Source organism: Onychostoma macrolepis, chromosome 15 (genome assembly GCF_012432095.1).
Source record: "Onychostoma macrolepis isolate SWU-2019 chromosome 15, ASM1243209v1, whole genome shotgun sequence".
NCBI lineage: Eukaryota > Metazoa > Chordata > Actinopteri > Cypriniformes > Cyprinidae > Onychostoma > Onychostoma macrolepis.
The window spans coordinates 8530081-8545415 of NC_081169.1; the positions used below are offsets into that span (position 1 = coordinate 8530081).

At 36.5% G+C, this 15335-nt stretch overlaps 1 protein-coding gene across 1 annotated transcript in view; it reads right to left on the minus strand.

The window, feature by feature from the left end:
• Positions 1-10669: 10669 nt before the first annotated feature.
• ptgir (prostaglandin I2 receptor) overlaps positions 10670-15335 on the minus strand; it is a 28760-nt gene continuing 24094 nt past the window's right edge. The window contains exon 3 of the mRNA XM_058799026.1: positions 10670-13836. Coding sequence (XP_058655009.1) covers positions 13558-13836 — 279 coding nt within the window. The 3' untranslated portion in view covers positions 10670-13557. The remainder of the gene's footprint in view (positions 13837-15335) is intronic.

Here is a 15335-nt window from a genome sequence, read left to right on the forward strand (position 1 = left end):
CATAGATGTTTTTGTGGTAGCTCTGTATATTTCTGTGGAATCACTGTTGAAAAGCTGGTGAAGTGAATTTGCTTATTTTACAGATTTAATGAAAGTTATCATGTGTATAATGTCAGTAGTCCAAGAAGATTTTAAAGCAAATGGTTCATCCATAAATCCATGTGACCTTACCTTTATTCTGTGGACAAACAGTAAGACAGAACACAACGAACGCAATGCTGAAAAGGGGCAGAGCTACATAAGGTCTAGAGAAATTTACACAGCACAAAAATGGAAGTTCAAACACCAAATTCTAAAGATGGCTGTGCACTTGTTTCTCTGGCGCATAACATCTTTAAAGTAACCAGCTTAAATTAGAACACCAACACTGAAACCCTCTGTATATAGAAGACATATTAGGGTTCCTTGAAATATGTTGTTCCAGTAAGTGTGGCTGAAGAATTAAGCAAGTAAATTTGAATCCAGAAAATAAGATGTTTGTTTTGTTTGTTTTTTCAGTGAAAATACTCTAGTAAGTTATACAGGTGCATCTCAATAAATTAGAATGTCGTGGAAAAGTTCATTTATTTCAGTAATTCAAGTCAAATTGTGAAACCCGTGTATTAAATAAATTCAGTGAACACAGACTGAAGTAGTTTAAGTCTTTGGTTCTTTTAATTGTGATGATTTTGGCTCACTTTTAACAAAAACCCACCAATTCATTATCTCAACAAATTAGAATACTTCATAAGACCAATTAAAAAAAAACATTTTTAGTGAATTGTTGGCCTTCTGGAAAGTGTTCATTTACTGTATATGTACTCAATACTTGGTAGGGGCTCCTTTTGCTTTAATTACTGCCTCAATTCGGCGTGGCATGGAGGTGATCAGTTTGCGGCACTGCTGAGGTGGTATGGAAGCCCAGGTTTCTTTGACAGTGGCCTTCAGCTCATCTGCATTTTTTGGTCTCTTGTTTCTCGTTTTCCTCTTGACAATACCCCACAGATTCTCTATGGGGTTCAGGTCAGGTGAGTTTGCTGGCCAGTCAAGCACACCAACACCATGGTCATTTAACCAATTTTTGGTGCTTTTGGCTAATCTTGCTGGAAAATGAAATCAGCATCTTTAAAAAGCTGGTCAGCAGAAGGAAGCATGACGTGCTCCAAAATGTCTTGGTAAACGGGTGCAGTGACTTTGGTTTTCAAAAAACGCAATGGACCAACACCAGCAGATGACATTGCACCCCAAATCATCACAGACTGTGGAAACTTAACACTAGACTTCAAGCAACTTAGGCTATGAGCTTCTCAACCTTTCCTCCAGACTCTAGGACCTTGGTTTCCAAATGAAATTCAAAACTTGCTCTCATCTGAAAAGAGGACTTTGGACCACTGGGCAACAGTCCAGTTCTTCTTCTCCTTAGCCCAGGTAAAACACCTCTGATGTTGTTTGTGGATCAGGAGAGGACAACTCTAGCCAAATTCCTTGACACGTCTGTGTGGTGGCTCTTGATGCCTTGGCCCCAGCCTCAGTCCATTCTTTGTGAAGTTCACCCAAATTCTTGAATCGATTTTGTTTGACAATCCTCATAAGGCTGCGGTTCTCTCGGTTGGTTGTGCATCTTTTTCTTCCACACTTTTTCCTTCCACTCAACTTTCTGTTAACATGCTTGGATACAGCACTCTGTGAACAGCCAGCTTCTTTGGCAAGGAATGTTTGTGGCTTACCCTCCTTGTGAATGGTGTCAATGATTGTCTTCTGGACAACTGTCAGATCAGCAGTCTTCCCCATGATTGTGTAGCCTAGTGAACCAAACTGAGAGACCATTTTTGAAGGCTCAGGAAAGCTTTGCAGGTGTTTTGAGTTGATTAGCTGATTGGCATGTCACCATATTCTAATTTGTTGAGATAGTGAATTGGTGGGTTTTTGTTAAATGTGAGCCAAAATCATCACAATTAAAAGAACCAAAGACTTAAACTACTTCAGTCTGTGTGCATTTAATTTATTTAATACACGAGTTTCACAATTTGAGTTGAATTACTGAAATAAATGAACTTTTCCACGACATTCTAATTTATTGAGATGCACCTGTATATAAAATTACTAATTGCAAGACATTGCTATTTAATATATATTTAAAAGTGTTATAGCCTGATGAATCATTTCGAGACTTACTGCTGACTGGAACAAATCATTATTTTGAACTGGTTATTTTTAGTGAACTTGATGAACCAGTACACCAAATCGGACTGAATCATTTAAAACAGTTTGCAGCTTGATTCAACATTTAGCCTGTTAACTTGCTCAATAAGCTATAATTTGCTAGCTGCTCAGTCAAAACTCATTTTTGGACATGTCTGACAGACACTGTGACTTGAAAAGAAGTGATATCCCGACCAGAGGCAAATTGTTTTCAGATGTAACCAATTTTTCTTGGGCACCAGAAGAGGAAAAATTATAGTTTTAAAAAACATTTGTACACTACTAGAAATATATTTATGGCTTGACTTAATCAGAGTTTGATTCTGCTCGTGTAACAACGAAAGAACCGGTTTGTTGTAAAAGAATCTTCCCTTCATTAATGCTGACAACAATGGAGCTGCTTTTGTCAGGAGACTTTCTTTGCACAAAATAACACAATGGTACAAGTGGATTGCCAACTCATTGTTTTAAGTGTTAAAGGGACAGTCTAAGTTAAAACGTCTGTCATCATTTACTCACCTACATGTTGTTCCAAACCTGTATGAACTTCTTCCTTCTGCGTAACACAAAAGATATTTTGAAGAATGTTGCTAACCAAATGGTTCCGTTCCCTTTGACCTCCGTTGTATTTTTTTAGTCCATACCGTGTCAAAAGTCAAAGGGAACCGAAACTGGTAACCAACTTTCTTCAAAATATCTTCTTTTACGTTTCAAAGAAAGAAGAAAGTCATACAAGTTTGGAATGACAAGAATGTGAGTAAATGATAACATAAGTTTCATTTTTGCGTGGGCTATCCTTTTAACTATGGCTACTAGGGCTATGCTTTTCAGATCACATAATTCAGTGGACAATTAATAGAAATGTTATTCTGCATTAAGAACATGTGAGAATAGTCTGTTCTTAAATACCATCAATAACAAGAACTCAGCATTCACTCTCTTCTCTCTTGCGGAAAAAGTCCTCTATTTCTATGTTTTTACACTCGTGCTCAAAACAGTCTTCTTAGCTTTTAGCGCCACCGCGTCAACCTTTTGGGTAACAGCAGTTGCTCTGGCCACGTGATGTAATGCTCAAATCTTATTGGATGGCCCGTGTTTTCGTTTTGCAAAATTGAAAACATTCGTCGGACTGGACGAAAAAAAAAAACCATTTGCAGACTTTTCGGTGCGCAAATGTCCGCGGTCTATGTGGAAGCATCCATAGGAAGCTGTTGTTTTATTCCAGTGCGTCATCGCGTCCGGAATTTGTTTTCGCTTTTTCGCACTCAGTGTGGAAAGGCTTTTATACAAAAAATGTATAAAGCAATTAAGGGGCCAAGCATGTTATGTGATGCAGCAATGGCACACACAAAGCTTGGTGTCAATATGTCAAAGCTTTGCAGAGATGCAGCCTCAGATGCAGTTTGGCATGCCAGCAAATTCTTTGATGCATTAAACAAAACCATTTTGTTTATCAATATGAATTTTTTATTTTTTTTGCCAGCATGGTCTGAAGATGACCCGAGTCGAATTTGGTGAAAATCGGACCAACAGTCTAAGAGAGTCTAAGAAAGTAAGAAAATTAAAATGGCAGACAGGAGGTTTGGCTGATTATGGCTTATTTGGTATTGATGCTCTCGGCATGACCCAAGGAATCTGTAAAGACCAGACTCATGACAATAGGCAAAACTAATCAAAAGCTATTAGTATTTTTTGAAATTTCATTATAATTATTGACCACAAGATGGCGATGCCACAAAACATCTTGAATACCTTTAGGGCATGGTGTCGAAGACACATACAGTATTGTGTTTCATAACGACATGCCAATGCATTCATAAAATATAGCATTTTACAACTAAATTCAAAATGGCCAATGGATGACATTGGTTATGGATTGGTTATGTTCAACTCAGTATGTGCCACTGAATTGAAGTTACTAGTCTTGTGATTTTTGGCCAATCCATTCAGAAATTATAAGCAAAATAGCCATTTTTCACATCTCATGACCAACTAGATGGCACTATTCCAAAACTGTGCAGGTCTTTGTCATTATAACACACACCAAGTTTGGTTTCAATATGCTAAAGCATTGCTGAGATACAGTATAGGCTCATGTCCATTTTGATGTGCTCTTTGTCAAATTTGTTTGCGCATTATTTGAGAATGGTTTAACTTTTGTCAGCATGGTCTAAAAATGATCCGAGCAAATTTTGGTGAAAATCAGACAAACCGTCTAGGATGACTTCGAAAAAGTAGGTTTATCAAATAATTCAAAATTGCAAAAATCTTGACCCATAGAAATTTAAATTGCATATTTGTTCAACACTGCATGAGCTATGGAATTAGAGGAAAAAATAACTTTATGGTTCAAAAGTTATTAGCACAAACCTGAATGAAACTAGACAAGTGGTGGCGCTAGAGGGTTTGAATTAGAGACTCCATATTTGGTGTGATTTAATGTTCAGACTGTCTCGTATCTGTATGCCAAATTTATATGGGCTGCTATAGACTTCCAGAGCAGCAGCAGAAGAAGATTAACAAATACAAGCACCTTCAGTGAGTGATTTTTCCTGAGCAATGGAAGTGGAGCAAGAAAATGCCAATCAAATGTCTTAGAGCTGGCAAAAGCTATGAAAAAAATGATCGTTTCTTCCTGCACAGTAACATGCGTCCTGCAGCAGTAAAATGTACTGTATGGTTTTTGTCCACACAGGAAGTACCTACTGTAGCCAAAGCACAAGATGAAACTTCTGGGAATCCACACTGTGCTCTCATGCCACCAAGTCAATCATTTTGGACCTAACGGCAACTAAAATGTATGTTGTTGCTAGGGAGAGAAGTACAGTGAGAATTGTCTGGTTCCCACAGTGAAATTTGGTGGTCACCTGAACCAATCATGTACTCTTGGAAATAATTTGTTGACCTTTATTAGATTTCTTATATAGAAATGTATGAGTGCTGAAGATTTGGGTGAGTTGTGCTTCATCAGTGTTGTCATGAATTCACACTCCTTCTTGCCTCCCTGTAACTGCTTGTTGCAGGTTGAGTGAGATACTCTTGTGTCAAAGACGAGTATCATGCTCTTCAGAGCTCCATGCTATCAAGTTGAAGGATTCTTTTTGAGGTCTCTTTGATTAGTATACCTCCATCTCTGTTAATGGTGGGAGTTGATTGCTGTTTCAATTGTAATTTCCCTTTCACTGGATACCTTTACTGTGTGCCGAGTCAGAGATTGGCTACCCCATAGACTCTCTGGGAGATTAGGGGTAGACATACGAGTCCACCTGGGTTACAGGCCAGGGTTTCTAGATGCCTGGCCATATCCACTTAAAGGAATCAAATCTTGTAGGCTATATCTGATTCCAAGCCTTTTGAGCTCTGACGTGGGACCAAGCTCCCTTCTGCCCAGTCCTCAGCAGGTAAGTCTTTTGTGGCTTCTGACTTTTGGCTGAAGGGGATAGTGTCACTGACAGCCACTGATGCGTCTGAGGGGCAACTCCAACAGTGACCCCGTGGAGTTGGTGCTTAGTGCTTGCCCCAAGTAATATGGCATGCACTCCCCTCACCATGCCAGAGTGGGTATTTCCGCATAGCGACCACTAGAGGATGCAGTGTGAGTGTCTCAGTTTACGCATGTAACCATGGTTCACTGAGAGGGAATGAAATGTTCCTCTGGTATCCTTTTATACTATGGTCGCACAGGTAGTGTCGTCATAGGCTGTCACCGGCCAATGTTATTGTCATGTTTAGACATGTGCTTCAGTCATACTGGAGGCATTGCCCATAGCAACTGCTAGAGGACGCAACATCTCGTTCCATCTCAGGGAACCATAGATGGCGACAAGAGATGAGTGAGTCAGCAGTAAAGACTTATATCAAATGAGACTGAAACAGGGTTGTAAACAAGTTATTTTTACTTTCAAACAACACCTTATAAGACACAACCAACAAATGCATTGAGCTGCGCTGTCATCGGAAATCACCTCAGCGGACATTCAAACTAATGTTTTTTTGTGAATATGAGATTGAGCTGAAGAATGAACGCTGTATCAGATGCAGGTAATCACACTTTGGTGGTCATTATTGCAAATGAATATGAACTTGATGCATTCAAAATATGCATTTATGTGCATTGCATAACAGCTTTGAACTTGGAAATCATCTGTTTTATAATATAAAACAACAATTAAAACATCTTTAAATGAACACTAACCACACGGATGCAACCATTCCACACTTCTTTTTTCAGAATACTTACATAAGGTAACAAAGTAAACCAAGACATGTCATGCTGATCTGAAGCAATCATGTACTCTTGGAAAGGATTAGTTAACTTTTAATAGATTTCAAATACACAGATGAGACTGTAAATACCGACTGCTGTCACTGCTGTTGAAATGTTAACAGAGTTTGATTCATGACTCCATAAAAGGCCAAACATCTGCTGTGTGCCTGACGTCAAATAGCATCTCACTTCCAATCAAACATGCAATGCCCACATAATCATAAATCCCTGTTTGATGTCAGACTCATCCCTCCCCTTTTCTGTGGGAAACTGATGATGCATTATTGAAAATACTGCACACAATATGATCATGTGTGATTTTAACCTTTGGGTTAGTAGGTTAATATCTGGTATGCATAATAATGCTGAGAAAATGAGATAGATTTCCAAAATCATTTGACTCATCTGCATACATCATTTCAACATTGGAATCAGTGGTTTCCACATCTGTATTCCTTTATGTGATCCTAGACAATGCTACTTGTGCTGAATAAATTAAAAATAAAAATGTATTATTTTTATGTATTGTAAAAGTAAATGTATTATATTATTGCTAAAATAATACATTAAATCACATTCTTTCATCTCAGTGAACTAACAGGAAATTGTCAAATACTAAATCTGTGGTATCATGATATAGTCGCTATGGGGAACAAGAATATCCAACAACAGTTTTACAATATGGAAATCTGCTATTTTTTATTTTTATTTTTTTCTCGGATTAATCTAAAGGCCACTGCATGGTACATGCTGTCATTTAGGATCAGGAAATATGACATTATGAAAATATGACATTTGCTTAATGTACATTACTGGAATTATTGCGAATGATGCACCTGTATTGTGCAACAACCCGAATTCCGGAAATGCTGGGACGGTTTTTAAATTTAAATAAAATGAAAACTAAAAGACTTTCAAATCACATGAGCCAATATTTTGTTCACAATAGAACATAGAGAACATAAGTTTAAACGGATATATTTTACACTTTTATCCACTAAATGAGCTCATTTCAAATTTGATGCCTGCTACAGATCTAAAAAAAGTTGGTATGGGGCAACAAAGGGCTGAAAAAGCAAGACATTTTGAAAAGATTCAGCTGGGAGAATATCTAGCAACTAATTTGGACCAAGGGCAGGGCAGCTTACATGTTTTGGAAGGCACTATGAATGCTGAAAGGTATATAAAGGTTTTAGAGCAACATATGCTCCCCTCCAGAAGACGTCTATTTCAGGGACGGCCTTGTGTATTTCAGCAGGACAATGCAAAACCACTTACTGCAGCTATTACAACAGCATGGCTTTGTAGTAGAAGAGTCCAGGTGCTGAATTGTCCTGCCTGCAGTCCAGATCTTTCACCTATAGAGAAAATTTGGTGCATCATTAAACAAAAAGATCTATATCAGGCAAGAATGGGACCAAATTCCGACACCAAAACTCCAGAAACCCATAACCTCGATGCCCAGACGTCTTCAATCTGTTTTGAAAAGAAGAGGAGATGCTACACCATGGTAAATATGCCCCCGTCCCAACTATTTTGAGACCCGTAGCAGGCATCAAATTTGAAATGAGCTCATTTTAACTCTCGAACCCCCTGCAATTCCTTTACATTTGAGAAATGTTGATTTCTCTTATGAGAAATCTTCATGCTTAATGCACTTTATAATATTGATAATAACAACAAATGGACTTGTTTTTTTCCATTTCTTTGCATTTTTATATCAATAATCAACAAGATTATGCTATTTAAATCAATGCGATGACCAATTTAGGTCAAAAGTAATAAAAGTAATCCAAAAGTAGTCTGATTATATTACCTAAAATGTGCAATGTAATAGATTATGTTACTAACTACAGTTTTTCATTATGTAATTTGGAATCAGTAACGCACTACAATTTGTAAGTAATTTACCCAGCTCTGACTATGGCTATGCTTTTTATGACAATGATTGAAAATTTACACATTAAGTGGGCTATTGATTGCAAGAGGACAGGATTCACAGTTACAGGTGGTCTGACAACCAGTTACAGAGCAATGTCATAGACATATCTATCTGTCTATACACACATTACAGTATGTTTCTGTATGATGTCTATTTACTGTATAATGTAAAATGTATATGGACTACTGTAATATATAAGCATTACAGTTACAGCACAGCAACATTATTTGATTGCATACATGCTCCACAAATGTTTGAATGACTGAGGACACAGATATTCTCCCAGCATCTACTTTTTAAACTCACCTCAACCATTGTAAGGTCATAATTGAGAACATGGCCCACAATTAGGGCCCTTATTTCATCCGAAATGTGCCTATGTCCTTGGCCTCTTCTGCCTCTTCCTCTGTTTTGCCTCACAACCCTTCCACCTCGCCTCTTTACTCTTTGTCCTACCTGGTGTTGACCCTGTTCATTTCCTTTTTGTTCTCCTGTTCTCAGAAATGATGCTCTGTCAATATATGTTTTCCAAACGAAGCCTCATGACACGCATCTCTGAGCTATTTTAGAGAACTGGTTGATCATTGGTTGAACTAATGCTTTACATTTCCACTTCATTAGTGAAATTCAAGATTTACCTGTGCAGTTCATCAATTCAGGACACATTTACAAAAAAAAAAAAAAAAAAAAAAGTCTTATAGAAATGTATAGAATATATGCTTGACAAATTATGACAATTGGACCGTTTTGTATTTAATGACTTAAGCAATGAATTAATGCCTAGGTGTTTTGGGGGGGGTAGTCTATTTAACAGAGAACCAGTTTTGATCAACATGAAATAAGCAGTTGATAATGTAGGAAACGGCTTACAATTGTACATAATCAGTTGCATGAATGTGCTAAAGCATTGGCAATTTGTTCAAAAGAACAATAAATTGCTTTTATGATGTGCACACGCGACTAGATGAACAAGTAGTTTTAAGAATTTCAGCTGTGATCTGAGAAATGTCCCAAAGTGACTGAGAAAAATTGTAAATGTGTTGTTACCAGGTTTGCCTGAAAGATCAGTTCTTGATTATATAGTGTTCCATTTCTTAGTTCAACTTCCATTAACTTTAATTCATTGCTAGTTGATTGTAAAGTACTTAAAGACACCCAAGCCGCTGCTTCAAATGAATGAGTGTTAACAACAGGCCGTCTGTTGAGAGTCATACTGGAGTGCCCATTCATTACAAAGAGGGACTGCAAATGCAGGACAGCGGCCCACATCTGTCACGCTTTATACACCAACTGAAGCATTGCAGCATTACAATAACCTAGATCAACAGCACAGAGCAAACATATATTTGCTCTCATAAACACACAATGCCAAAATGCCTATGACACTCAGTCACATTATGAAACCATTATGTATGCAAGTTTATTATAAACAGGGAGATTTTTTAAAAAGGTTAAAGTGTGATGCGATCAAAAGTGACGCTATTTATTTTCTTGATCGTTACTGATTTTATTGTGAGCGATTCGCTGGTGCATTAGCAATAGTTAATCAGAATAGCATAATTTGATCTCCCTGTGATATGATTCAGGTGACATTGCTCACATTAGCAAGATTTTGGCAAAATGGTCCATTGTTGTTGATCCCTTGTCTGTTTTCAGTAATGAACTCGAACAGGTTTGCAAAATCTGAGTGGGTAAATATTTTACCCTCACATGAAATATATGATCATGTGGAATTCTATTCAAAACACTGGATTCCATTCATGGAAATTCACAAATCAACTGTAAAATTGACTACACCATGTGATTTTTATGAGTCCGCGCCACAGTTGAGCCAATTCTCTTACACATCGGCCGCTTTTCATAGTCAAAAACCGATGGAAAAAATAAGTTAGTATGTTAGTAAAGCCAACTTATTTCAGGCAGTCTAAAGTTGATATGAAACTAGGTGAAAGTATACACTATGAACTAAAGTAGTTTGATCTGAATTTTAGGATTACATTCTGATTTGTTAAATCCGTTTGCGCTCATCTGTTTAATTTTCATAAAATTCATATGCCTGGTATATTTGGCTGTTTGTCCATTTTTAAGCTAATACTGTAGGATCAGTTCTGTTTTATTTGGACCTTTCAGTATTGATCGTGTGATGTGAAACCACAGAAGTGCTTCTATTGGAGGTTGTGTTTCATTTCTCTCTGAACCTCACTTCGAAATCCAAGATTGTGCAATTGATGTTTTTTATAAAATGGTATATCGATTACCTAAATTGCATGCCTGAAGAAACGGACAAAGACACATGTTTTCTTTACTTTGTGTTCTTTACTAAGTCTCCATTGTTTCTAGCTTGAGTCAACACTGCATGAACAAACACAATGCACACCAAGCACTGGACAACACTGTGCAACGAATCATCAAAACACACAATATCATATCACGACAGGGCATCAAATTCACATCATGCATGCAGACACTACACACTTATATCAACCATGGTGAGGAAATTAATTTAAACTGTCACTCTACAGTCTTTGTAAAACCTGTTGCGCGGTCTACATCAATGCTGTATGACCTATGAGTTAATTAGTTTGTTTAGTTAGTTAAACTTACCGATCCACCTGAAAACTATACAGACTGTTAATAGGTCATTCTCAGAAAAACACTGTCGTTTGTGTGATAAATGTGATCATATGACAGGATACTGAATTTATTAATATTATTTCTTAGATTTTCCTATATAGAGCAAACATGTTTTAAAAAAAAAATTATATGAACTTGAATGTTCCCATTCAACACTGTTATTTTAATAGAATAAAATCAAATGTTTTGCTTCAATTAAAATTTAAATATCATCTATACAGTTTTCTAAAATGCACTGTGATAAGTTGACTTAACTTAAAAAAACCGAGGAAACCTGTTGCCTTAAAATTTTTAAGTAAATGATAATTAAAAAAATAAGTTAACTGAATTGTCAAGTTCACTTAACTTTTTAATTTTTTAAAATTATTATTTACTTAATCATCAAGCAACAGGTTTCCTCAATTTTTTTAAGTTAAGTCAACTTATAACTTTTTACAGTGTGCTCTATGTATTTACTGAGAATATTTTCTGATCTGTCTTTGTTTTTTGCAGAAAGAAAATATTACTAATAATATTAATATTATTAGCATTGCTAGCCAAGCTAAGGCAATTATTATGCATATTGCACTTCAACCCTGAAACATTTTCTCTGTAACAGCACTGAAATAAAATAATAATTGTGTGGGTTATTACTTTTTTCCTGAATGTAATGTATGATTTATTTCAAGGCACAACAAAACTGAGCAATACTACAGAATATATTCAGTTATTTATTGAAATTATAAATAAATTACAAAAGTACTGTGATTAGGTTCAAATAAAGTACCACTTCATGGTTAGCCATAGGGCTAGTGAATAATAAATAACTAATAACAATTAAACAAAAATTTGGGCCCAAGATGGGAAAATCTGATTTCTTTAAGGTTCCACAGTAAAATTTTCAAATGAAATAATTTATTTTCTTGCAATGTTTCCTGAGAATGACCTTAGTAAAGCATATAATGACACTGTCCTTTTTGGTATCCATTGGTATAACAGACCAATGTACTATAGCGGCAGTTTTAGCAGCAGATAGCTTCAAACAGAGTATATAAATGTTTCAATAGTTGTACACCGTACCGTATGTATTTTAAAGACAGATATCCATGTTTTTGAATGAAACATTTAGGGTGATATCGGTAGCTTTGAAAGCAGACATGCATTGTATTAGGATAGTTTAAACTGTATACATCAGAACTGGAAACATACTGCATGGTCAATTGTATTTACACTATACAGAAGTCTTTCCTCTAACACCGTATACTAACAGACATGACATGCTAAAGAATCTAAAGATAAAAGCCATCTCTTCCACATCACATTTTGTTCTAATCAAGCTGATCGCTTGATTCCTATTTTGGTGGCTGGGGAGCCCCGCCCACAGTGCAATCTTATTGGTCCAAACTCCTGTACCACACAGCTATTCATTAAAATCGCACCTGGTTATGATGCAATCTTACAGTCATTTATTTTTATTATTTACATTAAATTATTACAGTTAAATTAAATGAGCATACCTCTATGAAGTAACTGAAATGTAATTTTTAAATTTTCATCAAAAAGGTGCTCTTCCAAAAACACATCCTTACTACACCCAAAAAACTATTTTGGTATTATATCTAGTATGAGTTCATACCAAATAGTCTTTTTAACGTCTGAAATTGTTACTTGGTATATCATAGTTATCTTAAACTTTGTTTCTCACTTTTTTATGTTGAGTTAATTCTGAATTGCTTTAAACTGTACATGTCGTCTAATTTGCTGAAAAATGAATTAACACCAATTCATAAGCTGTTTAATAACTTCCGTGGAAATGTTTCTTCATGAGTTAATGCAATTATCTTCACTGTTTGATGCTTTAACTGCTTCCTTCAGATTATGAAAACAAACCAAGTTGTATGAATATTTAATGAGACATACTAAACAGCTGTAACATTCCAGCACATATTTTGTCACACCGTACACTCTTGGCACTGCAGTTTGGGTTGCATAAAAGTGTGTCGATTTTAGAAGGACATTAAAGTGATATATGCGAAGCGTTTTCCACCCCATATCTTGGTTGCATGGCGTTATTAACTTTTGCAAATATATCCAGTGGCTCTGCTATAAATGATTAAGGCTTCCCCTTTCATTAGTCTATTACTGAGCAAGTTGGTGGTCAACTTCACCTTCTCATAGTTCATGATGTTCTATGCTTGCTGATTATTGGTACACTTGTGGTATGTGCCAGTTCCCCAAATGGACATTGTTTGTTTTTTGTCTTCACATTCTGTTCATTTGTCAGCTTTGCTTCACATCTTTGCTCAACTAATTCTGTGGTTTACTTGCACGAAAGAGTCTGTTTAGTGATGGGCATCAGTTCACATATTTACAAAATATTTCCCCTCCATCGCCAATGGAGAGGAAACAGGTCCTTTGACATCCAGGCTTTTATATTTGGTTCTTTCTTAGTACCACTAGATACATTCAGGCAGTCTTTTCAGGCTTCTAAGTCTCATCGTCTTGTTATATCTCATTGCACGTCATCATAAGTGCATCATTGCTCATCAAGGCCTCACTGGGGGAGGCTGCAGTAGATCTTAGTCTGGATGCTGGAGTTGTGTTTGGGTTCTCCAGCCTCCAGGGGGAAGGACAGGGAGTTTTGGGCTGTGGTCTTCACTGAGTCTCTGGGGAAGCAGCAGCGGAAGACTGCCCGGATGTGGTGGAAGACCGCCTTACGGAAGATGATGAAGATCCAGGGGTCCAAGATGGGGTTAAATGCAGAGAAGCGGAAAGCCATTAGGTTCTGCTGATCATTCCCCACCGGGCTAATAGCATTCACAAAGCCACAAATCTGAGGAGGAGAGAGAAATTATTAGAACAGCTATCACGTATTGCAACGTAATTGTGTTGTTAAGTATCGGGAAGCAGTTAGTCCTGGATTTTAGTGCCTTACACCCAAACAGCTGCAAACACTTTAGTATTTTTTGCAAGTTGAACAGTTTTGCAATTGTAAAAGATTAAAATGATAGATCAGAATAGACAATAAATTGTAAAAGTCGGACTTGTGAAATCTGATGTTCGCAAGCCTCTGAAGTCAAGCCTCAAGTCTTATTTTTTGTGATGAGTCCAAATGAAGCATCAAATCTGTTCCCAATCACATTTCTTGAGTATTAGAATTGGCAAAGTAGACACCAAACTGATGTGTCTAACAGTATTTGAACACTTCAGTATGACATTAAAATGATTTAATTCTGTTTCAGATTGCATATGTGGTATGATGTGGAAATGGATTGTCCCTTATTGTCCTCTGCTGAAGCTGGCAAAAGTCTGAGACTGCCGTAGTCTACAAGTATATTTCATGTATAATAATAACCACATGATTTTAAAGAGTGGATGTAGAAAACATCTTCTGTTTTATTGTAGCATGGTTTGCACTTTCTGGAACTGGTCAAAAGTAGACAATTTCAAGACAAAACAAGTTTTCACTGAAACCACGAGGAATGGCACAACAGCCCTGCAGAAACTCCTTCTTTAAATGACTGTGTTATTATCAGTTCCACATTTCCTGCAATAAATGTTCAGCAGATTTGTTTTGTGATTAAGGCTGTGTTCTGGAAAAACACGTCTGCTAGCATAGGTCGCGAGTGTTTGGACTAAATCTCACAATCCAACACCATTACTGTAGATGAGAGGAAACACAGCAGATGTGGAGCGTCCCATTTCACTGTTCTCAAGAGATCCAATTCCCACCATTTCACCAGCTCTGATTTTAATTGTTGCGTAGGATGTATAAAGATCGTCTATCAAATGCTAAACAGCAGTCGTCAAACTTTTGGCACAAAACCTGTTTTGTACATTTCCAGTGCACGAAAATGAGCCATTTCCTCAAATCTGACATGTGTTCTTCAAGAGAGGAAATCAAGGCATGTTTCAAATTCCAGACATCTCATTCCTTAATCAAATTTACATTAGATTTCACATCCAACAAAATTAAATACACTTTTGCTTCAAATGTAACATCCATGACACTGAAAATGAAAAAGAGAGTTTTTTACAGAAATATACTGTGTATATTGTGTATGCACCTTCATTACGGAAATGCCATGAATATATTTTTCATCATTATACTGAAAGCAGAACAACATCTGCTTATACCAGTACTGACAGTTTGATGGTTTGGTCTTTTTTCTGCCACCTTGTTTTAAAACTTTAAACTGATTAATTGCACAACTGAAATGCATTATTATTTAATAAATTATTAATATTATTACTAGTATTATTAGTACTACTACTACTACTACATTTTAAAATGATTAGATTTACATTTCTTCTAAAACATTTCTTTAAACT